The sequence below is a fragment of the Muntiacus reevesi genome, chromosome 1, assembly GCF_963930625.1.
Source record: "Muntiacus reevesi chromosome 1, mMunRee1.1, whole genome shotgun sequence".
Lineage (NCBI taxonomy): Eukaryota > Metazoa > Chordata > Mammalia > Artiodactyla > Cervidae > Muntiacus > Muntiacus reevesi.
The window spans coordinates 237,839,636-237,864,849 of NC_089249.1; the positions used below are offsets into that span (position 1 = coordinate 237,839,636).

At 43.8% G+C, this 25,214-nt stretch overlaps 1 protein-coding gene across 1 annotated transcript; it reads left to right on the plus strand.

The window, feature by feature from the left end:
* Window positions 1-647: 647 nt before the first annotated feature.
* ADRB2 (adrenoceptor beta 2) lies at window positions 648-4,475 on the plus strand. Its single transcript, XM_065935910.1, has 2 exons — window positions 648-2,754; window positions 4,036-4,475. Exon 1 carries the CDS (start codon window positions 879-881, stop codon window positions 2,133-2,135), a length of 1,257 nt encoding a protein of 418 aa, XP_065791982.1. The 5' UTR covers window positions 648-878; the 3' UTR covers window positions 2,136-2,754; window positions 4,036-4,475.
* The last annotated feature ends 20,739 nt before the right edge of the window (window positions 4,476-25,214 follow it).

The following is a 25,214-nucleotide window of genomic DNA, read 5'->3' on the forward strand; positions in this document are numbered from 1 at the left end:
TCCAAGTGGGCGTTTTATGCTATTTGTTTACTTCTTTTTGTCCGTATGTCCGTGTCTTCATGCTTCTGGGTGCTCCTGGTTTGCTCCTGGCCATGTCTCTTGTGTTGGAGAGGGGTGACTTTGTGCCTATCGGCTTCTGTGCCTGCGCGCTCGTTGATGCGCTGGATGGGTGTGTCTGAGTGTCTGTGGTTCCGTATAAGTCTGAGCATGTATGTCGGGGTACAGTGTGCCTGTCTGTGCGTGTCTCGGTGGGCACTCTCATCTACTTCCGAATTCGAGGGAGTGCCGGAGTATTGCCATCTGCCCTGAGACCTCAAGCCGCAGAGGTGCCCCAGGCAGACAGGTAGCAGCCACGAAAGAACCGGCACCTTCTAGTTGGCTGGTAAGCTCGCCAGAGCCGGCTTCAGCCTCCGGGGCCAGCCGAGGGAGCCCCAGGGAGTGGCGGCCGACCCGCCCTCCTAGAGCAGTTGGGTCCCGCCCGGGCCAGCGCCAGGAGCAGGCAGGAGAGGGGAGGGAAGGGGCGGGAGAGGACGTGGGCCTCGCCCCTTTGGGGCTTCCCGCGCTCTATTGGTTGAAAGTTCTAACACGTCACGGGGAGGGCAGTTCCCCTAATGTCCTGGGCACATAACGGACAGCGCGCACTCAGAGACGGCTTCTCCAGAGCGCAAGCTGGAACTGGTTGGAACTGACGGGCACTGCGAGCCCAGAGCACCTCCGTAGCTGAGTGCACCACGCACCCCTACCACACCCACACCCACGGCCGCTGAATGAGTCTTCCAGGTGCTCGCTTGCTGCCCGCAGCGCCCCGCCGGAGGTCCGCTCGCTGAGGGCGGCTGGTGCGCCGGCAGCCTGTGCGCTCACCTGCCAGCCTGCGCGCCATGGGGCAGCCCGGGAACCGCAGCGTCTTTTTGCTGGCGCCCAACGCAAGCCACGCGCCAGACCAAGACGTCACGCTGGAACGGGACGAGGCCTGGGTGGTGGGCATGGGCATCCTCATGTCGCTTATTGTCCTGGCTATCGTGTTTGGAAACGTGCTGGTCATCACAGCCATTGCCAGGTTTGAGCGTCTGCAGACGGTCACCAACTACTTCATCACCTCCCTGGCCTGTGCTGACCTGGTCATGGGCCTGGCAGTGGTGCCCTTTGGGGCCTGCCACATCCTCATGAAAATGTGGGCTTTTGGCAACTTCTGGTGTGAGTTTTGGACTTCCATTGACGTGTTGTGCGTCACGGCCAGCATTGAGACCCTGTGCGTGATCGCTGTGGATCGCTACTTTGCCATCACGTCACCCTTCAAGTATCAGTGCCTGCTGACCAAGAATAAGGCCCGGGTGGTCATTCTGATGGTTTGGATCGTGTCTGGCCTTACCTCCTTCTTACCCATTCAGATGCACTGGTACCGAGCCAGCCACAAGGAAGCTATCAGCTGCTATGCTAAGGAAACCTGCTGTGACTTCTTCACGAACCAGCCCTACGCCATTGCCTCCTCCATTGTGTCCTTCTACCTGCCCCTGGTGGTCATGGTGTTCGTCTACTCCAGGGTGTTCCAGGTAGCCAAAAGGCAGCTCCAGAAGATCGACAGATCCGAGGGCCGCTTCCACGCCCAAAACATCAGTCCAGCGGAGCAGGATGGGCGGAGCGGTCTAGGACAACGCAGGACCTCCAAGTTCTACTTGAAGGAACACAAAGCCCTCAAGACTTTAGGCATTATCATGGGCACTTTCACCCTGTGCTGGCTGCCCTTCTTCATTGTCAACATCGTGCACGTGATCCAGGATAACCTCATCCCTAAGGAAATTTACATCCTTCTAAACTGGTTGGGCTACGTCAACTCCGCTTTCAATCCCCTCATCTACTGCCGGAGCCCAGATTTCAGGATTGCCTTCCAGGAGCTTCTCTGCCTGCGCAGGTCTTCATTGAAGGCCTATGGGAATGGCTGCTCCAGTAACAGCAATGACAGGACTGACTACACAGGGGAACAGAGTGGATATCACCTGGGGGAGGAGAAAGACAGTGAACTGCTGTGTGAAGACCCCCCAGGCACGGAAGACTTTGTGAACCAGCAAGGTACTGTGCCCAGTGATAGCACTGATTCACAAGGGAGGAATTGTAGTACAAATGACTCACTGCTGTAATGCAGGTTTTCTACTTTTTAAGACACCCCTTCCCCCCAATTCCCTGCAACAAAACACTAAACAGACTATTTAACTTGAGTGTAATAAATTTAGAATAAAATTGTACAGAGATGTGCAGGAGGAAAGATATCCTTCTGCCTTTTTATTTTTTATTTTTTTAAGTTGTAAGAAAATATATTTGAGTAACTGTTTCTTGTACAGTTCAGTTCCTCTTTGCCTGGAACTTGTTAAGTTTATGTCTGAAGGGCTTCAGTCTCAAAGGACCTGGGGCTGCTATGTTTTGATGACTTTTCCTGCATATCTACCTCATTGATCAAGTATTAGGGGTAATATATTGCTGCTGGTAATTTGTATCTGAAGGAGACCTTCCTTCCTACACCCTTGGACTGGAAGATATTGAGTCTCTTGGACCTTTTGCTGTGAACATGAACTCTCCTCGCCCCTCTTATTTGCTCAAACGGGGTGTTGTAGGCAGGGACTTGAGGGGCAGCTTTGGTTGTTTTCCTGAGCAAAGTCTAAAGTTTACAGTAAATAAATTGTTTGATTATGACTTCATTGCACCTGTTTCTCCAAAACCCCTTGACTGGAGTATGCTTGCCTCCCCCACTGGAAACTGCAGGTAACTATTTGTAATAACTGCCCAGTGACTTAATGTGGAATGACACAGGAGTGACATGCACTGATTGCTTAACCGTTTCGTTTGCCTTTGAATCTGCCACTGCAAACCTGCGTCTCTTCTAACGCTGCTGCTCCCACATCAGCTCTTTCACTGTGTGCTCACCCAGCATAGCTCATCTTGGTCTTCCTACGAGTGTTATTCCTGTGTTGTCACGTCAGAAACACTGACTCATAGAATTGGAGTTATGGGCATCTGTTGTGTGCCTCTGCTGCCCACCTCCCGGTTCTCCTTGCTTTGCAGCTGCTTATATTTTTATCATTGTCTTTTCTTATAGTAGAGATCTTCGTACTGCACCAGGGCTTGGCATTTTGAGGATAAGGAAGTTCTTGTGAAAAGCTGCTCAAACATAGCCCCGAAATTCCAAGGGAAATGAAAAAGTCATGGGTTATAGGGAGAAAAGCTGGAAAACACGTCACTGGTGAATACCTCATGATCTAGAAACAGGGTTTGAGCCCTCCTCCTTTTGACTGCTGTCCTTTTTTGCCCCCTCTCCCTGTGACTCTAGTCACTTCAGGATAAATCAAGATTTCTCAACCTCGTACTTTTAACATTTTCAGCCAGATAATTCTCCGCTGTGGAGGACAGTCCTCCACATTGTCGGATGTTCAGCAGCAGCCCTGGTCTCTACCCACGAGATGCCAGGAGCATCCCCTGAGCTGTGACAACCAGAAATGTCTCCAACACTGCCACATATCCCTACCTTGAGGGATGAAATTGCCCCTGGTTGAGAACCAGTTATAAACTTCAAAACGCTACGCAGATGTTTAGATTCGGCCTAATATAACCACTTTATTTTGCAGAGCACCAGAGAGGGGTTTTTCACAGTTTACCCAGTTAGTGACAGACCCTGAGCCAGTGTTCTATCCATCACACTGTCCTCCAAGCTCATTCTCAAGCTGCCCACAGACTGACTGTGAGACATGAATCGTTTGGGAGGGTTTATCAATGAAGGCAAGGCCTCTGAGCTATCACTGCCTGTTTGTGGAGAGATTATAATACTGTTAAGAGGCATGTAAGGGAAAATCATGAAAGTAAACACATTTCTTTTCCCACCCCCTTTCTATTTTTGCCTGTGTGTTTGAGCCAGAGCTTGGCCCAGGTTTGACGGAGTGGATCGTCCTCCTTGGCAGCGCCAGCCAGGAGAGGTTCAGCCTGCAGGCTTCGTTGCCATTTCACTCACTTACAAAGCTGACTCTACTTCTTTCTTCTCTTCTATCCCAGCCAGGGTGCCCAACCAGAAAAGCATTAGTCTCCTCTGCTTCCCATCAGTTCAGTGATGGGGTGTCTCCCGGTGAGCCCTGACGTCTCAAGAGAAAGTTAGCTGCCCGTGTTTCTAGAACATGCCATCAGGCTTTGAAGAGTGTGTGCCATTCAGCACTTCTGCTCCTTCTCCAAGGGCTTTCATACCTATTATCACATTCTTCTCCTGCTCTGGCCCCTGCACTCAGAGACGCAGGCAGCTTCTCCAGTTAATCTTCACACTCCTCATGGCCTCATGGGATCTCAGACTTGGAAGAGAAAGCATAAAAAGCATTTGACATCCAAAGAAACTGAAAGCCTGCAAGGGGGGATGACCTGCCTAAGGTAAGAAGCCAAGGATGTCAGAGTCAGAGCTAAAGCCAGGGAACCCGGCTGTCATACCAGGAACTGGCGTATCTCCACCACATTGTCATTGAATTCTGCCCTCACCCTCAATCATGGAATCTTTTCCCTGGGGCTGTAACATTAACAAATTCATTTAAGCAGATGTTTTCATTTCTTTTGAGTCCTTAATAAAGAACACAGGCAATACACAAATAATCTGCAAAAGGGACAAGTGAAAGAATTACTCCTTTTTCTCATCAAGTGTTCACTAGGATATCCTCAGCATTTAGGGAAATTAGAAGATTCCTTGACTCTTTATGACCTGAAGGGATTTCAAGCCACTCCAGGTAGAAATTTCCATAGTCTTATTTAGAAGAAAAAAAGGTGGAAACTTTTCTATCACCATTGGTTTAAGTCCCATGGACAATAAATATTATTAATAAACAATGTTATGTACATCCTTGTTTGACTAGAGGAGCATACAATGTAATTTCAATGAAAAACTCTGCTATGAATGTTAGTTCATAAAGTCCTAGCTAAAATAGAGTTTAGCCTAATTCAAGTTCATTTAGAAGTACCTTATATAAGAACATTGATCTCTTGTAAGAGCTTGGACAAGCAAGAGCATTTTAAGCCTATCTCAGTTCCTTGTTTTTCTATCTCCTTTTGTTCTGCTTTGTTTCTTTGTGGAGGCAGGCATTTGTCATTTGTTAGTGTCTCTCTGTCCCTCTGTTTGCTGACAGGTTGGTTACATAAGGTTTGTGTTGGATTCATCATCATAAAGTTGTCTTTGCCTGGACAGCAAGTTCTCGAAGTCTGTCAAATGAGAACCTTATCCTGAGATGTGAGCTGACAGGTGTGCAAAGTGGCAGGCCAGGGTGGGCCTCCTTGCTGAGATCATTATTGGAAGAGGGAATCTGGGGAAAAGGGAGCTGGGAAATAGGAACTGTCCTTACACGATGCTGAGAATGTTTCTGATGTACCTACTGCCTAAAGAAGCATAGACCAGTATCAGTCAGAGGATATTTACAACTACTGTATGCAGCAGGAGAAAAATATAGGTTTTAGTCTCTGAATTCTGGAGCATACTATTAATAACACTATATATATATATATATATCTTCTATGAAATCTTACTAAATATTAGGGACTGTGTTCGACACTTTTGGGGGATTCCCTGGTGGCTCAGATGCTAAAGAATCCACCTGCAATGTAGGAGACTCGGGTTCGATCCCTGGGTCGGGAAGATCCCCTGGAGAAGGGAATGGCAACTCAACTCCAGTATTCTTGCTGGCGAACTTCATGAACAAAGGAGCCTGGCAGGCTACCGTCCATGGGGTTGCAAAGAGTCAGACAGGACTGAGTGACTAACACTTTCACTTCTTTCACTTTAGGCACCTTTTAGGCATTGTGTGACCTTGACAGTCTCATGAGGTAGGTAGCAAAATTGTGTTCATCTAACAATGAAGTAACTGAGTTTCAGAAAGGTGAAGTCACTTTCCAAAGTCACATAGCCAGCTAGTTGCAGGGTTAGGACTGGAACCCAGGTCCGTGTGATTCCTGAACACACGGAAACCAGGGAGCAGCATGCGCCAGTTTATAGTCCATGCCAGAGCAAGTGTAAGAACTGGAAATGCAATACCTTGCTGAGAGAAGAGGGTGATTGCTGTGGGTTGGGGCAGGAAGGAATGTTCCCGTGGAAGCATGTGACTGCAGGGTTTGTTGAGAACTGGGACGGGAAACCAATCACTGAAGTACCTGGTTTGCTTCCCTGAGTCTCTGTTTTGTCTTCTTGTCAGAGAATCAGGCCAGATTGAAAAGAGGATATGAAACTTTAAAACAAGCACAAGGTAAAGCAGGAACACAGCCTCACATCCTGGAAAATTCATTTTCTGTTTCCAAAGTTGGGAAGGTCAGCTACATCGAGCAGGTAGCTGGGCATCATGGGAAATATGACCTGCCTTGGTGGCCCTCTGCATGTGCTGGCCATTTTGAGCTAGGATTCTAGGTCAATGGAGATGAACTTCTGACAACAGAGAGCAATGAGGGTTAACACACCTGGAAGGATGCTTTCTATTGACAGTATAGCCTCCACTAAATTCAGCCCTATGCTAACCCCTACTTCATACAGTGCAAATACAATTTGAAGGAGGAATTTTTGAAATACCTAAGAGAACAAACTTCCCAACCACTTTCAAGAACTTGAGAAATTCTTATGTCTTATGAATAATAGGAGGCAGGGTGAGGTGAAAAGAGGCCTGAACTGGGATTCATGCAACTAGATTTCAGGTCTCAACTCAGACTCTCCTGTTTGCCTGTCTCTTTCTCTCAAGTTGGGTAAGGTAGTTTTCCTGTTTTCTCAGTGGACCTCACTTTGCTCATCTGTGGAATAGTGAGGCTTATGCAGGTGGTCTCTAAGCTCTGCTCAGCTCTGAATTTATATAGCCATTAATTAAGAGGCTAATTAGAGACAGCAGTTTGTTTCTAATTAGAGCTGATGACATTTGTCATATAAAGAATGGTTTAATATACCAGGAGTGGTCAGCTTGCAGAAGAGAATGCAATGAAGCACAATTTGGTGCATGATCATTGCCTTCAAATATTTAAGGACCATCTGGGGAAGAGGAGCATGTCTGTTTTATATGACTACCAGAAGGCAAGTAGAACCTTACAGGAAGATAGATTCATGTTCAGGGAAAGGAAAACTTTTCTGAGAGTGAAACAGGTTCTCTATCAGAATAGTGAGTCTCCTGTCATTGGAAGCATTCAAGAGAAGTGCAAATAAAGCTCTGTGTGGGATGAAGCACAAAAAGTTCCTACACTGAGCAGGGCTTGCACTAAGACCCTTCCAAATCTGTGATTCTTTGTCCCTGAAAACAATAAACCTAAATGTTCTTAAAAAAATATTCAGACCGTTCCCTAATTCCAGCCGGCCTTCTCCCCAATTCCTCTGCACTTCAGAGGTTTCACTGCATTCCTAACCAGGAAACCTCCGGGGGAAATCAGGATCTCAAAAGTCCTTGGCCATGGGGGAAAATCCAGAAATAGAGCAATAAGGTTAAGCAGTTTTCCAAACTATTAGACCTTTTCATCAGCTGCTCTTCCCATGCCTTTTGCAAATGACCTACTAACTCCCAGAGAGAAAATACTGAGAGCTGCAAAGTCCTCTCTGCAAAGGCTATTACATCCTTCTCCACCCTTGGAATCATTGCACTTCCTGTGGTCTTTCCGTCACCCTCACAGAACAGGAAGGAAGGGAGGCAGGTTGCTGGCCAGCACAGGGAGCACTTCAAAGCCCTCTGGCCCAGGATTCTGAGGACCTGGTAACTGCGTAGTATACCCCTAACCACTGAGCAGCCTCAGGCAGATCACTTCCTTTCTCTAGACCTGTTTCATCATCTCTTAGCAGAGAGAGTTTGGTTTACGTAAGTCTCACCTTTCCTTCTTTCTCCAAAATTCTGTAAGATTTCAGGAAGTATTCAGTGCTACACATCTGGTTGTATGGCTCTTATTTTAAAAGTACATTTTTATTTTGTTAAAAAAGTAATAGAACTCATTCTGAAACTTTTAAAAATCTATTAAAGCACAAAATGAGATGTGTGTGCGCACGCTCAGTCATGTACTCCTTGCAGCCCTATAGACTATAGCCCACCAGGCTCCTCTGTCCATGGAATTTTCCAGGCAAGAATGGAAAATGGGTTGCCATTTTCTGCTCCAGGAGATCTTCCCAACCTAGGGATCAAACCCATGTCTCTTATACCTCCTGCATTGGCAGGCAGTTTCTTTACCACTAGCACCCATGTGCAAAGCCCTACAAAATGAGATAAATCACACATAACATTATCACCTAGAGATACATCACATTGTTAAATATGATGTTATGCTTTCCGTCTTTGTCCTAAGCATGGCTATACAAATGGTCTGCAAGATATTTTAAAATAAAAAACAGAATTAGATTATTCATACAATTTTGGGCCCGTTGATAATACTTTCATAGATGCCTCCTTGAATATGTTTTATGTATAATATGATCTAGATATCACAATTGCTACTGGCCTGGCAATAGAGTATTTAGTAGTGTTTCGACTTTGGAGTACAAAGAAGCATCATTTCCAGAACATCTGGATCAAGAGATCTGAGTTAGAGCCTAAGAATCTGCATTTTAGCATGATCTCATGGATTTTTCCAAACCATATTTTTAGGAACAAGGTTACAGAGATAAATTTTGTACATCAAGCAGAATGTCTCCTCTCTTATTGCTAGTGGATGAAAAATATGTTTCTGTACTATACTTGTCTCTTTGAAAGCATGCTTTCTGCACCTGGCCTCTGATCTGCTTTCAGAGTGTGGGAAACTAACCATGAAATGCCAGGGCAGGGCTTTATCTGCATTGTTAAGTGTCTCTGACCCACCCGGTTGACTTGTGTTAAAATCAGTCTATTCAAGTTATATAGTGACCCATACCTACCGTTTGAAAAGTGCAACAGCAGGTTTCTATTCCATAGAGCACCTGTTGTGATCATGACGGCTAATAACTACAGTGTGTTTACTGGGAGCCAGGCCTTGCACTTGGCCATTCTCCTGCGTGATCTTGTTTAGTACTCACAGCAAACCTACAAAATAGGTAATATTATCTTTGTCTCCATTTTATGAATTAGGAAAGTGAAACTCAAAGGGGTCAACTAAGTTGCTGAAGATTACAGACCATATTGAAATAAAACCCACATATCCTGAACCAGAGCCTAGTGTTTTACCACTAGGATAGGTGATCATTCCCCCTGTAGGGGATCAGGTAAGAGAGGAGAGAGACAATGCTAAGAAGAAATTTTTAATGGGTGTTTTATTTGTGTTTTTGCCTGGAGAATCCCAGGGACGGCGGAGTCTGGTGGGCTGCCACCTATGGGATCGCACAGAGTCAGACACGACTGAAGCGACTTAGCAGCAGCAGCATTTGTGTTTTTATTCCCTAGGGATTATTTTTAGAGAGGTCTGATCAATTTCTGAGCCTCGAAACTAAGGGGCAAGCCTATATCCTCTAGGTAAGCAGTGGCTAAGTGTAGACTAGGAAACCAGATTGCCTGAAAGTTGGCAGCACACTCTTTCACCATTATTTAAGCACGGTTTGAGTGATCTTCCCCCACCAGGGCCAGGGAGGAGGCAGAGAGTGGCGCTCACTAACAGTACATGGGTTTGTGTGAGTCCAATCACTTTAGGGGGAGGGAGCCCCTGACATCTGCAAAAGCGGTGCCCTTCCCATTTCTCTGCCCAGGTCTGTGTCTGCATCAGAGTCTCCACGGTAGAGAATATCAGGGAAGTATGGGTAATGAGAGAATGCATACCCTCTTAGTGTGCTAAGAAACCCTAGATTCCAAGAGGCAAGCTCAGTATCAAAGTAATACAGGGGCCAGGAGATGACCATCTCTCCTGGCTTGTCTTATTATTTTTCTAGTGCTATGAGGGAAAGGGGGCTCCCTGGTAGCTCAACAGTAAAGAATCCACCTGCAATGCAGGAGACGTAGGCAAAGTGGGTTCAATCTCTGTATTGGGAAGATCACCTAGAGTGTGCATGGCAACCCACTCCAGTGTTCTTGCCAGGAAAACCCTGTGGACAGAGGAGCCTGGTGGGGTCGCAAAGACATGACTAAAGTGACGGAGCATGCACGCACGCGTAAGGAAAAGACTGGAGTTTCTGAATGTGTTCATTTCTCCAGGAAAAGAAAATAGGCTTTTGAAATCACAACAGCAACACCCATGGCAAAGCAGAATTGGATTCCTAGGTAATCCCTGCTTTCCTTCAATCATACCATGTTGGCTTTGCAGCCTCAGGACTTGTGCCCAGAAGCCACAAGTGCTGTTGGGGAGTTTCCTTCATTATTAGACAATTCTGTCTCCACACTACTGCCTGGTGTTTCTCTTTATAAAAATTATAGTAGATGTCTCAAAATACGACAGTCAGCCCTGACAATCTGCCAGGTTTTTATTGTTATGTTTAAGAGCAGTTCACAGTTCTCATAGAATGTATTGCAACGGTAAGTCTGTTCTGCTCACAAATATTCAGACTTCCTTTCTTCTTTCAGTTCCCACAGTGTCTTTTTATAAATCCAAATGCTCACCTAGCCTCCTCTCTAAGAGAATGGAGGTTCAGTCTCGAGGGTGTGTGGTGAGCAGCCTTAGAAATAACTTTCTATGAAATTGTGGAAGAGTTGCTGGTGTTGGTTTAGGTAGTGAGCCTTTTGACATTATTTTATGTTATCGCAGTGGGTCCCAAACCTTACAGAGTCCCAAAATTATTTGGGCTGAGAAAATGCACATTCCTGACCCTCATCCCTGAGATTCTAACAGGACTGTAGCTGGGGGCCAGGGACCTGCATTTTATCACTACTTCCCCAGAGGACTGTGATGCAGGTGCTCCTAGGATTGCAGTTTGGGGACCTAGGGATCACACTGTCTTCCTCTCTCCACTCCTCCCAGTCAAGAGCACAAAGTGGAGATGTAAAAATTTATTCTATACAGTTACATACATTCACAAAAGTAATCATTCTGTCAAATAAACAGAATCCTAATTTCCCTGTGTTATCAAGTAAAACAATGTAGTTGAAAATAATTTATAAATGATAAAAAAAAAGTTACTATGAAAAACAGCAGTGATAATAAAGTGCATTGAGCAATTAGGCACTTGGTTAAAAATGTGTTTGTGACAACATGGCATCAACATAGTTATGCCCCATAATAGCATCGCTGTCCCAGACCCTCGGCATGTAGACCAAGAAACAGCAGCACAGAAATAAAAAATGATCTTGCTGCAGGGATGGACTCTTTGTCCAGTGCTCCTTCCTCCTGGACACTCTGCTATGATTAAGTCAAATCATACTGAGGTCTATCTGAATCAATTTGCCTAATTCACATAAACCCTCCTACTTAGCAGTCTGAAGAGGAACCCATCCAGCTGCAGAGAAGAGGGTGATTCATACACATACATACACCTCCATGGATGCACACACCCAAATAAATACACATAATACACCCGGACTTCTACACTGATGCCTGCACCTGTATCAGCACAAACACACACATGCAATTTCACTTAGATGTATGGACACGTCTCTGTTCCGCTGTTTATACTCCCATGTGAATGTGTACATAGGTACTAGGACTACACCCATATCTGCACAAACACATACACATGCATCTTCACTTAGATGTATGGACACATCTTTGTTCTTTTGTGTATACTCCCATATGAATATGTACACAGGTACTAGGTACCCATATCAGCACAAATACATACACATGCATTTTCAATTAGATGTCTGGACACATCTCTGTTCTGTGTATACTCCCATAGGAATATGCACACAGGTACTGGGACATAGACATGCTTAACCCAAACATTCTCCCTTAGATAAATACATCTAGTGATTCATAAGCACACTTTTGCATGCTCCAAATGAGAAAATATGTCATGTCATATAGTCATGGTCCCACTGCTACCTAAGAACACACAGGTTCCTGTGCTGGCCCTTCTTCCTGCATAAGTTTATATATACCCCTGATTCAATACACATCTGTTGAGTCCTAACAAATGGCAGGCATTGTTAGGTGCTGAAGATCAGTGAGTGAACAAAAATCTTTGCCCTTACTGAGTTTGCGTTGAGGGATTTTTTTTTTAATGCATGCAGATTTTTTAACTGTAACAGTTTCTGTGAAGAGACTCAGAGTGTTTTGAAGGAATCTAATTCTGAGAGATTAGTAAATGTTCCCCCAAAGAAGTACAGTTTCAGCTGAGAGCTGAAGGAGGTCTAGATAATTTCTGGAAAAGGAGAGGAGGGCAGAACATTCCACTCAGGGAGAAAAGCATGTACTAAATCCTGTAGTGAAAGGAAACCTCATGCCTAAGAAGGACTAAGCAAAGGTCAATGTGGAGAAGGTGTGCAAAGAGGTGGAATGTAACAGGACTACACATAAAAGGCCTTTTAAGCTGCATTAGGATTTAGTTCTTTATCCTAAAAGCATTTAAAAGCCACTTATATGTTTACAGCAGAGATCAGATTTTGTATTTTGAGAGATCAGATTTGTATCTCTGAAGATATGACTACCCACACAAAAGCATTCTCAATACAGGTAAGTGCACACTATGGGTTCCTTTGTACACAATCCTATGTACATAGGTTCCTATGTACAGTTGTACATTTTCCTAAAATGCATATTTACATGTAAGTATTCACTTGCAAACTCTGCCTCTGTGAACACACCCCTGTGTATTTGTATGCATGGTATATAGAAATCCAGTGGGCATTAGGAGGCAGACAAACACCTTCCTTGCTGGGTACCACCAGTTCTAACTAAGCTGGCCCCTGGTGCAGGGACAAGGGAAGTGGTGTATCAGATCCAAGCCCTCTGACTTTGGAGCTCTGGGTTTTGTGGCTTGGCTTCATGACTGTACTTGCAGCTCTGCTCCCCCTCTTCTTGGCTCAGAGCACTCAGTGACAAGGTGGGGTTTCTTCCAGAACAGGGTAATTCACTATTCTAGGCCCAGGCCAGGAGGGGAGGAAGGGCAGGTCGGGTTGCATAAAGATTGCCTTGTGCCCTCCCAGAACTGTAAGCAGAGCCTCTGCCCAGCTCCAAGCATGAAGTAATCTTTGCATAGAGTCAGCAATCTGATATAAACACAAGGATCCACAATCCAAGGATCATAATGGGACTCAAAGTAGTGTGTTCCATCAGTAACCACTGTGTGAAATGGGACATGGAGGAAGAAAAAGAGAAAGCCTGGCAAGAAAGCCTTTTCAAGGCAAGATGTCTGTGACCCTCATTGCCCCTGGCACAGAAAATGCATGTAAATACATATTTACACATACAAATTTTCCTCAAGCAGGTATACCATCTCACAGCAAGTAATTTATCTGCCACAACACCCTGCATTGTTTTCCCCTCCAAAGAACTAGAAGTACTAGAAGAACACTTATGCACATTTTGCTCCTGTTTAACAGCAAAGCCAACAAAGCCCTTGACCAAAGGCAGTGACAGACTCCAGGGAGATCAATAGAAACATTCATGCAGAATTAAAGATTCATCTAGAGCCAGTATTCTTACCTGGAGAATCCCATGGACAGAGGAGCCTGGAGGGCTACAGTTCATGGGGTCGCAAGAGTCGGACACAACTTGGCAACTAAACTACTACTAGAGCCTTATACTTGGACTCCTAAGGATGTTCCCAAGTGATTTTTGTTTTATATTCTAAAGACTCATACACACTGAGATTTTATATTTTCAAATACGTGCTTGCAAAATGTTTTCCTCCACAATTAAAAGGAATTATATAGTGTAATTTGAAGCTCTTTTTATTTGCTTCAGGCTATGTAAGGAACAGTCTTCTTTTCTTTCAGTTGGGTATTCTTTTATGCTATTACAAAAGCAAACTATTACTTTGCCAACAAAGGTTCATATAGTCCAAGCTATGGTTTTTCCAGTAGTCATGTATGGATGTAAGAGTTGGACCATAAAGAAGGCCGACACTGAAGAACTGATGCCTTTGAACTGTGGTGCTAGAGAAGACTCTAGAGAGTCCCTTGGAAAGCAAGGAAATCAAACCTGTCAATCCTAAAGGAAATCAGCTCTGAATATTCATTGAAAGGGCTGATGCTGAAGCTGAAGCTCCAATACTTTAGCCACTTGATGTGAAGAGGTGACTCACTGGAAAAGACTCTGATGCTGGGAAAGATTGAGGGCAAGAAGAGAAGGGGGCAACAGAGGATGAGATGCTTGGATGCCATCGTTGACTCAGTGGACATGAGTTTGAGCAAAATCTGGGAGAGACGGAAGGATAAGGAAGCCTGGCATGCTGCAGTCCATGGGGTTGCAGAGTCGGACATGACTGAGCAACTGAACAACAAGCCCAAAGTACCATATGCATCAAGGACTGACTGAAGACCACAGCACTGTGCCCGTGGGGCTACGGTGTAGCAATTCCCCATATTTATCTAGCACTTGGCAGTTTACAAAGAGCTTTTTTATAAGTTATCTTATCTACTCCTCTCCTCTTAACTCTGAGGTCAACGTGGTTGTTCCCATTTCACAGATTAAAAGATTGAGGTTCAAAACTTGCTTAAAGGCATGGCACTAAGACATAGCAGGGTCTTCATACTCGGTCTTCATTCTCCTATGCAGAAAAAAATACAAGTGTTTTCACACTCTGCTATCCTCCTAGGACCCAGGGCTCTTCTTGCTGTATTTTCCTGTTTTCTGCTGGAAATTAACTTAAAATTTTAGAGTTAACACTCCCCAACACAGAAACCACAGCTGCTGAGCTGCAGATAAGTGATTACCAGCTCCGGGGACAGTCCCCAGGATGCTTTCAATACTGACAAGCCCTGAGCTTGTGTGAGCTCATGGTAGGTGTAGGCAGGGCCTCGCTCTATCAACTATGACTTAGAGCAGAAGCTCCAAGCCTTCTGGGTTCCTCACGTCAGTCACCAGATGCACTTTCACCATGTCAGAGCTAAAGAATCACATGTCCTGCTTTACATACATGCCTTGCTGGCAACTTAGGGCTCCACTGAGGCTGTCCTTGTTCACTCTGCCTAATTCCTCTTGGATCAGGATGTTCCTATGGGAAGGCCCAGTGTGATTTGCTGCCCCAATCCCACATCCATTGGGCCACAGTCTAGCCTGTTTTTAAGGGCCAAGTTCCACACTTTGATAAAAATTGCAGGCTCCAGGACGTATTTCAATTTCTTGAAAATGGCTTGTGTTGGGTTGAAATTATTTCAGTCAGAGCAATTAAGTGTTCTTGTTTTACACACACATCTTCCAACAGAATTGCCTTCAGCACAGGTGAACTCTATTTAATGCATCTGGGCAAACTTGGCATGAATGACAAATCTAACCACAAGGAAAGCGCCCATTGGCCATCTCTTCTCCACATCAAAGTATAAGCTTATCTGGTTTACTTAGCTTTCTAAGCAATGTGTGACTAATTTGTTCATTCATTCATTCAAAAGATGTTTGAACACTTCTATATGCCAGAACCTGTGCTAACTACCAAGGATACGGCAGTGACTGAGGTAGACATGGTTGCTACTGTTGTTTTAGTTTCTTACAGTCTAACAGAGAAGACAGACAATGAGAAGGGAATTATAAGTGATGTTTGGATCAAGTTCCGAATACTCACACCAGAAAAACTTAAGCATACTAATGAACAGGAATAAGGGCTGGGAAATTGGCTTCTGAATTTTGCCAGTACATTCAGAAAGTTATCTGCTATCTGTCAATCTCAGACTGGCCTCTAAAAATGTGTAAAAATATTACTATCACCTCTTTAAAAATGTCGCTGGGAAAACTGGAGTTGATGGTGTCTCACAAAGTTATCAATTGTCACTATCTTGATCCACCTCTGAAATACTGTGCCCAGTTCTGACGGTCACACATTTTCAAGGGAGCATTTGGAGCCTTTCTAGGCTTGCCAGATTCAACAGATAAAAATACAGGACATCCAGTTTCAAATAAGCAATGAGTTCTTTTTCATATAAGTATGTCCCAAATATTGCAGAGAACATCTGATACCAAAAGTTATTCACTAGTTATCTGAAATTCAAATTTAACTGGGCACCCTGTATTTCAAACTGACAGCCCTGTTACAGAGCCAGAGGGAAGAATGTGAAGAAACCCAACACCCTGTCTCAAAATGAATAGTTGAAGGAGACTGACTTTTTAGCTCAGAGATAATAGTAAGAATCTAGACCTGTGTAGGGAAGCATTTTCCAAACAGTGTTTCTAAAAGTATACATGGAAAATAGTTAAAGTATATACTAGGAGGGGAAAAAAAGATTTTCAGATTAAAAAAAAATTTGGGAGGTTGAGAGTTTGGGAAACATTGCATGCCCAGTATTTCCATTTTGGAATCCATACTCTGCATCAGCATAGTAAACATTCTGAGCAGCCTTGCAGGAAACATATCTGGTTGACCTGATTTAACCTAGCATGCCCACAGAATGCTATTTATGGGCTTTTGTCTGTTTGTTTTGATATGTTTGCTTTATAGAGGACACCTATTAACACTGTGCAAACTTACTACTCTGTTCAGCACACTTTGGAGAATGTTGGTATAAAATACAAACATCGTCTTCAAATATCCGAGAGTCTTGCTGAGTAAGAGGGAAGCAGATTCAGTCTTTGTAAACCAAAGGGCAAATCTGGTCCCAGTGCATGAACACATTTGGGCAACAGATTTTTGACCCAGTTTGAAGGCTAGAATTTTCTAACAATTACAAGAGTCTGAAAGGTAATAAGCTACTTGTTCCTGGAGAAATTAAAGCAGAAACAAAACTTCCATCAGGGATAGTAGAGGAAATTCTTGCTACATGTAGGAAATTCTCTGGGTCGGCTATGAAAGGCATATTTACATAAAACACAGAGAAGCAAACTGTCTTTAAAACTTTGTCCCACGATGTATATTATACCCTTTCTGTTTCTGAGTCCATCCACCTTGGAGTCACACTTTCTCTGTTCCTTTCACATCTGTGAGCCAAAACCTTCAAGGAGACTGGTCCTCACAAGTTTATGATCTTTGCTGTGATCAGGGCATCTTTATAGTCTAGCCCAGCTACCTTGGGTCCTGGCTTTTGGGAACTCTGCTCTGAGCCTCTGGGAGGGCCTTATAAATCTGAGAGGTAGCATAGAACTCACAGTTGAACTTAGCAGTTCAGAAAAATGTGAGATCTGGAGAAACCCAGCCCAACATACCTCTAGGACTATGAGACTGCCCTATGCAGTGTCCATGGTCCAGTACAGATCACTTCATATCTAAGGCACTCGGCATAATAAAAGACAACAAAGGGTCAGATCCCAGCTCCGCCCCTTCCTGAGTCTATGACCTGGTCAAAATGCTTAACCTCTCCAAATGGTATTCCCCTCTGTGGGGGAAGAAAAAAAGAACAGAAATGATGACACCTGTATCATAACGCTATGAAAATTAAAAGAGATTAAAAGTGTGTAAATGACCCAGCAGAATGCCCACTACACAGCGGACGTTGAGCAAATGTTTATATAACGGATGACTGTGATTGTTACTATCATGGTAAAAACTTCCAAGTAAGTTAAAAGACTTCTCTAGAAATTCACTAATCAGCGTGCCAAGATTTCAGGCCCCAGCCAAAATGACACACTGGAAATTGTCTCCGACGCCCTCCTTTTGAAAATCCATGCTTAAGGACATAAAGTAATGCATTTGTGTTAAAGATTACACTTTCCCCGCTTGTGGTGCTAGGGCCAGGGCTGGAAAGAGCACTGAACTCAGGGGCAGGTTGCCCTGGTTCTTGGTTTAAGTGACTGCAACTTCGTCCATTCTGGATTCCAGTTCTTGTCTATAAAATAAAGAAAGGGGTTAGACTAGGATAGTTTCTAGGTTCCATTAGCTGTGCCTTTGATTTGGGGCAGTGAATGCAGATATTTAATTGGTCCATAGTACTAATGAAACTAAAGGGGTGTGTGTGTGTGTGTGTGTGTACACAAGCCCATGTGTGTTTGCACATGGCCACACAGGGTACTTTGAAATCACTTTAAGAGCTGCCTGCTCTTGTGCCTGTCAGTAGATTTGGGAAATAAAAAGTTAGACCTAGAATTAGTTTTGAAGCAGTGATATGAGCTCTAACCTCAGAATAGGGAGAGCCGGGTCCGAGTTCCAGCCTGACTCTGCCAGCAAAGCTTGTCTCCACCTACAGGGTGTGATGCCAACCTTCCTTCCCACCTCTTCCTCCCCATCTTTCACGTGAGAGGTTTGTTTCCAGGATCTCCAAGCTTTGTGTCTCTTGGGAAAATGTCTCTGATCTATTTTTGCTTGGATTTGCATGTTCTCCACAAGGATTATCATCTGACTGACTCAAGTTTTGCTTATTTCTTTTGTTTGACCTGCTCTGGTTTCATAACACAAGCTCTCCAGCCAATTTTAGCCCTTCTTGGATTATGGGAGTGTCGAAGTGAAGGTATTTCAGCATTTGTCACAGTTTCTGCCTAGGATCTCTGTCTTCCCCCTTCCCCACCCTGCTCCACCCCCTGACGCTCCCTTTTCTTCTGCACAAGCAAAAGCCCTCCCCCTCCCTGAATGACACGCTAAGTGCAGTCTGGTTTTCACATTAGCTGAGTGGAGGCCCTGGAGTCAGAAATCCTTGGCACATGAGTCACTTTGTCTCTTTGTGCCTCATTTCCCCCAACTATAAATAGGTGGAGTCTTCTGCACTTTCTGGTCTACTGGTGCCTGAGGGCCCCGGTGGAGGTGGTTTAGTGAGATGAGGTCTCCCTTTCCCACTGGCAGGTCTGAACATCAGAGCCAGGAAGGATTCTCTAGGAAACAATGTATCTCTGTCTCTGTGCTTCTCTTGCTTGTGGCCCCCTCCAGACCCACTTCATCACTGTCTGAATGAACCTTCTACCACAGAGAACTCGGTCTCTGCTAGAAATCCTTCAATGGCTCCTTATTCCTCTCAGGATCAAGGCTTCAGCAGGTGAGCCCACAGGAAGCACAGTGGAAGCTCACACGGGAAAGTAATGATGCAGCCCAGTGTGCCCCTTCCTTCAGTCCTGTGAGGTTCCACAGGCAGTGTGCTGGGAATAAATAGAGGAGTAAGACCTGGGCCCTGGGTTTAAGAAGTCTATGCATTTTGCAGAAAGGTACGGAAAACAATAATGTTTTTAGATTTTTAAGTACTGGAAGTGCTCTTGGGAATCACTGATCTTGCCCTACTGCCTCATTTTTACAGTAGTGGAAACTAAAATGTCACAGAACTGGCAAATTATAAGAAAATATGTCTTGCAATAGGTCTCCCTGCATCTATTCTGCCTCTGTCACCAGGAATCATTCTGCAGCCAGAGTCATCTTTCTGAGGGGCATGCAACCTTGTCCCTCTATGGGAAAGCTCTCTGTGGCCCCCACTGCAGCTAAAATAGAAGCCGAATTTCTTCCCAGGCCTATGTGTGGACTGGTCCATGCAACCTGACTGGCTGTCCCCTCTGAGTGGAATGCTCTTCTCCCAGATTGTCAGGCTTCTTTGTGCTATTCAGTCTCAACTCTAAAGACACCACCTCAGGGGTGCCCTCCCTGACCATACATGCAGGACTGATGCAAGACTCCAGTCATCCTCCTTCCCATCCCCCTGACTGGGCACATTCACAGCATGGACCACCATCTGCATCATCTTGCATGTTTACTTATTTTTCTTTATTATCTGTGTCTACTCACTAGAGGGTTTGCTGCAGGGGAGCTTATATTTGCTCCTGTCTTTAGCAGAATTGGCTCATAGTTGATACATAAGAAATATTTGCCGAATAACTAAACTAACAAATGAAAACATATTGAAGGAAATTTGAAAATGCAGAATAGTATAAAAAAGTAAATAAAAATCACTCATATTTCCCTCTTCTGGACTTTATTTCTGTTAATATTTTAGATTATTTTTATTGGTTTTTTTACATGTGTGTGTGTATATATATATATATAATAAATAGTATATATTTAAAATTTAAGATTATACTAAGTTGTAGTTTATATCCTGTTTTTAAACTTACCTCTATTTTGTATCTCATATGAATGTATCAAAAGTAATTTAAGCATCTCCCTATTGTTGGACAATGATAATTTAATTTTTTCTAACTGATCTGCTTTCTGTCCAAGCCATTCCGATAGAACTTGGCCTTTAAGGTACTTGTGGTAACTGTTCCTTGCCATGAGTAGTTGGCAAGGAACAGGAAATGTCTACAGACCAACTCTCAGTCTTGTCTGTTTTTTGTGACCTCTTTCAGTAGGGATTGACTTAGTTGGTAATCTATTTAGTGAGATTTGTGGTTAGTAAACTAAAGAGTGGTGTTTCTACCCCTTCCTGTTTGAAAGATAAGCTGATGTAAGTGTTCACAATTGAATGGAGTAATGGATAAATGGAAACAATCAGGGTCCATTCAAGGCAGACGCTTATCCCAGGGGCGTTTTCCTGTTGAAATTAACACTTAGGGACAGAAGATTCAATTTATAGACTTATAAAGTCTGCGTGAATTGAAAGGAATATTGAAGATAAAACTTCCTCATTTTAAAGGAAAGGAAATTAAAGTTCAAACTGGGGACAACTCCTTACCCAGGGTCCCAGAGCAAATAATGGTGGAGTTTCTTTCCCCTTCTCTCTCCCCTTTTCCTGCCTTCTGTCCCTTCCTTCCTCTTTTCAGTATTGACATTAGTCTTTCATTAACTAGATTTCAGAAAAGATTACAGAGAGCTGGGAAGGATCTTAGAGATGAACTGCTACAGCCTTGTCACTGCTGAGGACGAGGAAACGGAGGTCTAGATGAGCGAAGGGCATTGTAGCAGGTCCCCAGATCAACAGCCTGTGGCTGGGCTGAGATGAGAACCACTTCCTCTTCCTTCTCATCCCTCAGGACTTCCTCTGCCCCAGCTTTGTGGGGCCCTATAAACAGTCACACTTGGCAGCATCTGCCTATAGGCTTTTACCTTGAGTGCTAAAAAATCCTATTATTCTGCATGAAGAATTGAGAGATCAGAGCCTTCAGTAAAAGCCAACCAAGATTTACCAGACCCTGGCTGTAAGTGTAGCACTGCAGCAACTGTACTAAGGATAAAATGTGCATGCAACCAGACATCCCTCTCCTGCCATCCTCACCCTATCCAGCCTCATGCACCCTCAGAGCACTCTGAGCTCTCCCGCATTCTTAGGACACTACTCATGTGACCTTTTGATGGTCCCTCTCCTCTCCTAGGCTTCGTAAGAGCAGAGGCTCTTTGTCTTTCTTTCTTTTTCTCAGCACTCTCATACCCTATTTCACAGATCAGTGCCTGGTATGTAATAGATGCTCCATAAATATCTATTGAATGAATGAATAAAAACATAGTCTCTGTGTTAGTTTGCCCAGGCTGCCATAACAAATACCACAGACTAAGTGCTTTAAGCAAATATTTTCTCATAGTTTTGGAGACTGGACATCCATGATCAAGGTGCCAGCAGAGTTGGCTTCCTCTGAGGTACCCCCTACCTTACCACATGGCCTTTCCTTTGTGTACCCACAGCCCTGGTGCCTCTTGTGTGTCCTGAATTTTTTTTTTAGAAGGATACCAGTCAGATTGGATTAGGGTCCAATCTGACTTAACTACCTCATGAAGGGCTTCACCTCCACATATGGCCACATTCTGAGATAAGAGTGTTTAGACTTCAGCATATGAGCTTGGGGAGTACACAGTTTAGTCAATAATAGACCTCTCACCCTTGACCAGCTCAGAGTTTAATGAAAGGGATGGACATGCCCAAAAATGGAATGGTAGAAGACAATGTAATAATTGCTGTAATACAGGAAAGTAGAAGCACTGTGGAGCATGGATAATGGTTAATGTTCATAATAGCTGCATCACCAAACATCTCTGTGTACCATGTACACTTCCAAGCATAGAATGTATTAATTTAATACTTGTCAGGATAAAATTCAGAAAACTTTCATTAATGCCTGCCATGTCAGTCTCTATGCTTCAGCCTAGAGGTCTAAATTATATATAAGCTAAGATCACAGTGGACATACTCATGCTGCTTAAAAAGGAAATGCACACCCTCGTATGTCTAGATACTGTCTTAGTCCATTTCTGCCATGTTCATAACTCCCATACTAGTTATTATTCACCAGTCAGGTAATTTAGTGTGTGCCTAACCAGGAAAATGGGAATCACTTTAGTCTTTGCACATAAGAAATTTCATACGGGTACTGTCATGATCAGTACTTTGCATATGAAAACACTAAAGCATAGTCAGCACTTAGCTTTCCACGTGTCACATACCTAGCAAATTGCAGGCCCAAAGCTCAAACACACTTAATCTGGCCACTGAGTCCACCGTTTAACCAGCAGCCCACGTCGCCTCTTTATGACAAGCGATAATATTCTTTTTATCCCAACATGAGGGGAAACATCAGATCACTGCGAAGAAAAGGAGGAAAATTTAAGCTGGCTCATGTCACCATAGTGAGGTGAAGAGAGCAGAGAAAAGAATGCAAATAGAGAAAATGGGATTAAAAGTCAAGGGCTAGAAGGAGCTGACTGAGCAGGCAACATAGAGGGCTGAGTGAGGCTAGATGGTAAGCTGGGGTCAGACCAGGTAAGGTCTTGTTTTATATGATCATAAAATTGACCTTGATTCCCCAACCACTGACAAGCTCTTGGATATTTTAGCAAGAGATTAACTAATTAAATAAGATTAACTAATCTTATTTTTTCATTTTACCAAGAAGGAAACCAAGGGCCAGAGAGAAATGACTTGCCCAGGTTAGTGGCAGAGATGACACAAACAGCAACTCTTCCAATCCCAGCCCTTTTATACTCTGTTAAACTCTGCCTATATAAGCATATGAAAACTAACATAATTAGGAAAAAAACATTTTTTTCCTGTTTTTTTCCATGATTTCCATCCAGTTTTCATCCACTTTCTTTTTTGGTCAATTATGTATTTTTCCAAGTTTCAACTCATTAATATCTTACCATCTGGAATGACTACTGAGGTTCAAAGTCAGAAATATCCCATAGAAATTGCAAATAACAGCTTCCTATGTGGCTTTACAGAGTGTGGCCGGATGGCTCACTGGTACACCTTATAGACTAAAAGGACCTGTATTCTTATGTCTAAATAGACATATAGAGATAAACTAAACAGCCACTCTGGCTGGGTTTGTTTTACCAAACAAATAGGTTAACAAACATTTACTTGTGCCTGCTGGGTGCCAGGCATCATGCTAGAACCTTAAGACCCAAAGCTGTATAAACTCGGTTCCCAGATGGAAAGGCTCTCACCATTTAATGATGAAGTGCACACACATACAAGTATAATACACAACCTCAAGCTATTTCCGCCCTGCTTACAGCTCCTCAGAGTAGTAATTACCCAGCCAGGGGAGTCAGGCTGGGTCCAATCAAGAAATGGAAACCACCCTAGATCTTTCAAAATAAGAAATTTAATATAAGGAACTGGATGCACAGGTGATAGAAGAGCTGCAAAGCCAAACAGGGGATGCTGAGGAATTAGGGATTAGCAACAGCAGGAAGATGCTGCTGCTCCTGGGTTTGGAGGGACACAGGAGAATGTGGTGTTACAAGATCCCAGAAGCCAGGGCACTTATTTGGCAGGAACTTGAGGCACAGAGTACATGAAGCCATTTGTCAAAGATAACACCGGAGGCAGAAAGAGAGGAAAAAGAGCCACTTCTCCCCTCCGCACCTCTAGTTTTCCATCATAGATTCCCATTAGCCAAATTTTCCTTGAAGCAACAGCGGAGGGATCCTTCAGGGTGGAGATCCCTGTGATGCAGAGCAGAGACAGGGAAATATGCAGAAAGAAGTGGAAAGCAAACAGGGGCTGATGGGCACCCCCGGTGACCTTGGGCAAGTCACTTCATCTCTCAGAGTCTTCGTTTCCTCATTGGCAATTTGAGAAGAATAATTCCTCTCACATTTGTTTCCAAAGCTTACATGAAATAAAATCTGTGAAAGCACTCTATAAGCTTCAAAAGGCATGTGTACAAATGTAAGGACTTTTATTATTGGTTTTTTAATCCCAAGTGTCTTGGACTTTAGGCTCAGGGTGGGGGGTGGGGGGTGGGAATGGGATGGTGTTCAGGTGTCATTGGGAACTTAATAATGCCTAGTTAACCACCTAAGTAGAAGGAAGCAGCTCTGCTTTTTACTGCTGGCTATTTCCAGTCTGTCACTCTGGTCCATCAGCCTTTGAAATCTCTAACTGATTTTGAATAAGCTGGCACATAACTGAAAGGGTGTCAGAGCCCGCTCTCAGTTCTATTTGGGGATCTCTCTGTGGTTTTGAAACAAAAAGCGACAAATAGATAGGACTCTAGAAATAACTGCAAGATCATTTGTTCCACCATTTTCATTTTACATGGGACCAGAGAAAGATGGGGCTTGTACATTGTCACATGACAAATTCTTGGCAGAGAGAGGCATGGCACCCAAGAGGAGACTCACTCCTTCTTTTACACATCCTCCCTTCCTTGAAACTTTGGGTTTCAAATTAATCTCAGACGGCAGCTTGTACTTTCAGCTTTTCCTTCTTCTTTTTAAGTCTTTAAAGGAGATTTAATCTTAAATTAAAGATTAAGATTAAGTCTTAATCTCCTTCATAATAATCTTGACAACTCAATTTTATGGACTTTTTCCTCTGTACTCTGCTGATGGACAACAAAAGCTGAGCTCTAAGCCATATCTATTTTAAGTTGAGAGGGTGTAAACTTGTCTAAATAACTCAATTTCCCTTTGATATCAGACGTAAGAGAGTATCATCACAAATTGTTTGACATCAGCCTTTCTGCCAACCTCAAGGCTTTTGGGAAAAATCATAAGGTATGATCCCTTCCTTTCTGCTTCTTTTGTAACCATAAAGTAGAGGTCATGGCCAGAGCATCTGTCTAAGCATCAAAGCACTCTCACCAGGCTCAAGAGAAAGGCATCAGTTTTTACCAAAGGCAAAAGGCGGTGTGACTCTCTTGGCAAGAATGGTCCTGTGTTTTGTAACAGTTAATGTATCTCAATTGTGGATGTATGTGTGTCAGTGGATGAAAGTTTAAGGGTTTATTTCTCACTGACAAATGAAGAGATTGTGCTTTCATTGTCTGTAAGTTCCTTTCTGGTGCTGACATTTAAGAAATCAGTATCCCTCTACCGAAGAAGGCCTATTATGGTAACAGAGGCACTAAGATAGTAATAATCCCGAGTGACTCATGGAATTCCCAGTGGCCCAGTGTGAATTGACGTTTTAATGGTGCAGAGTTTGTGG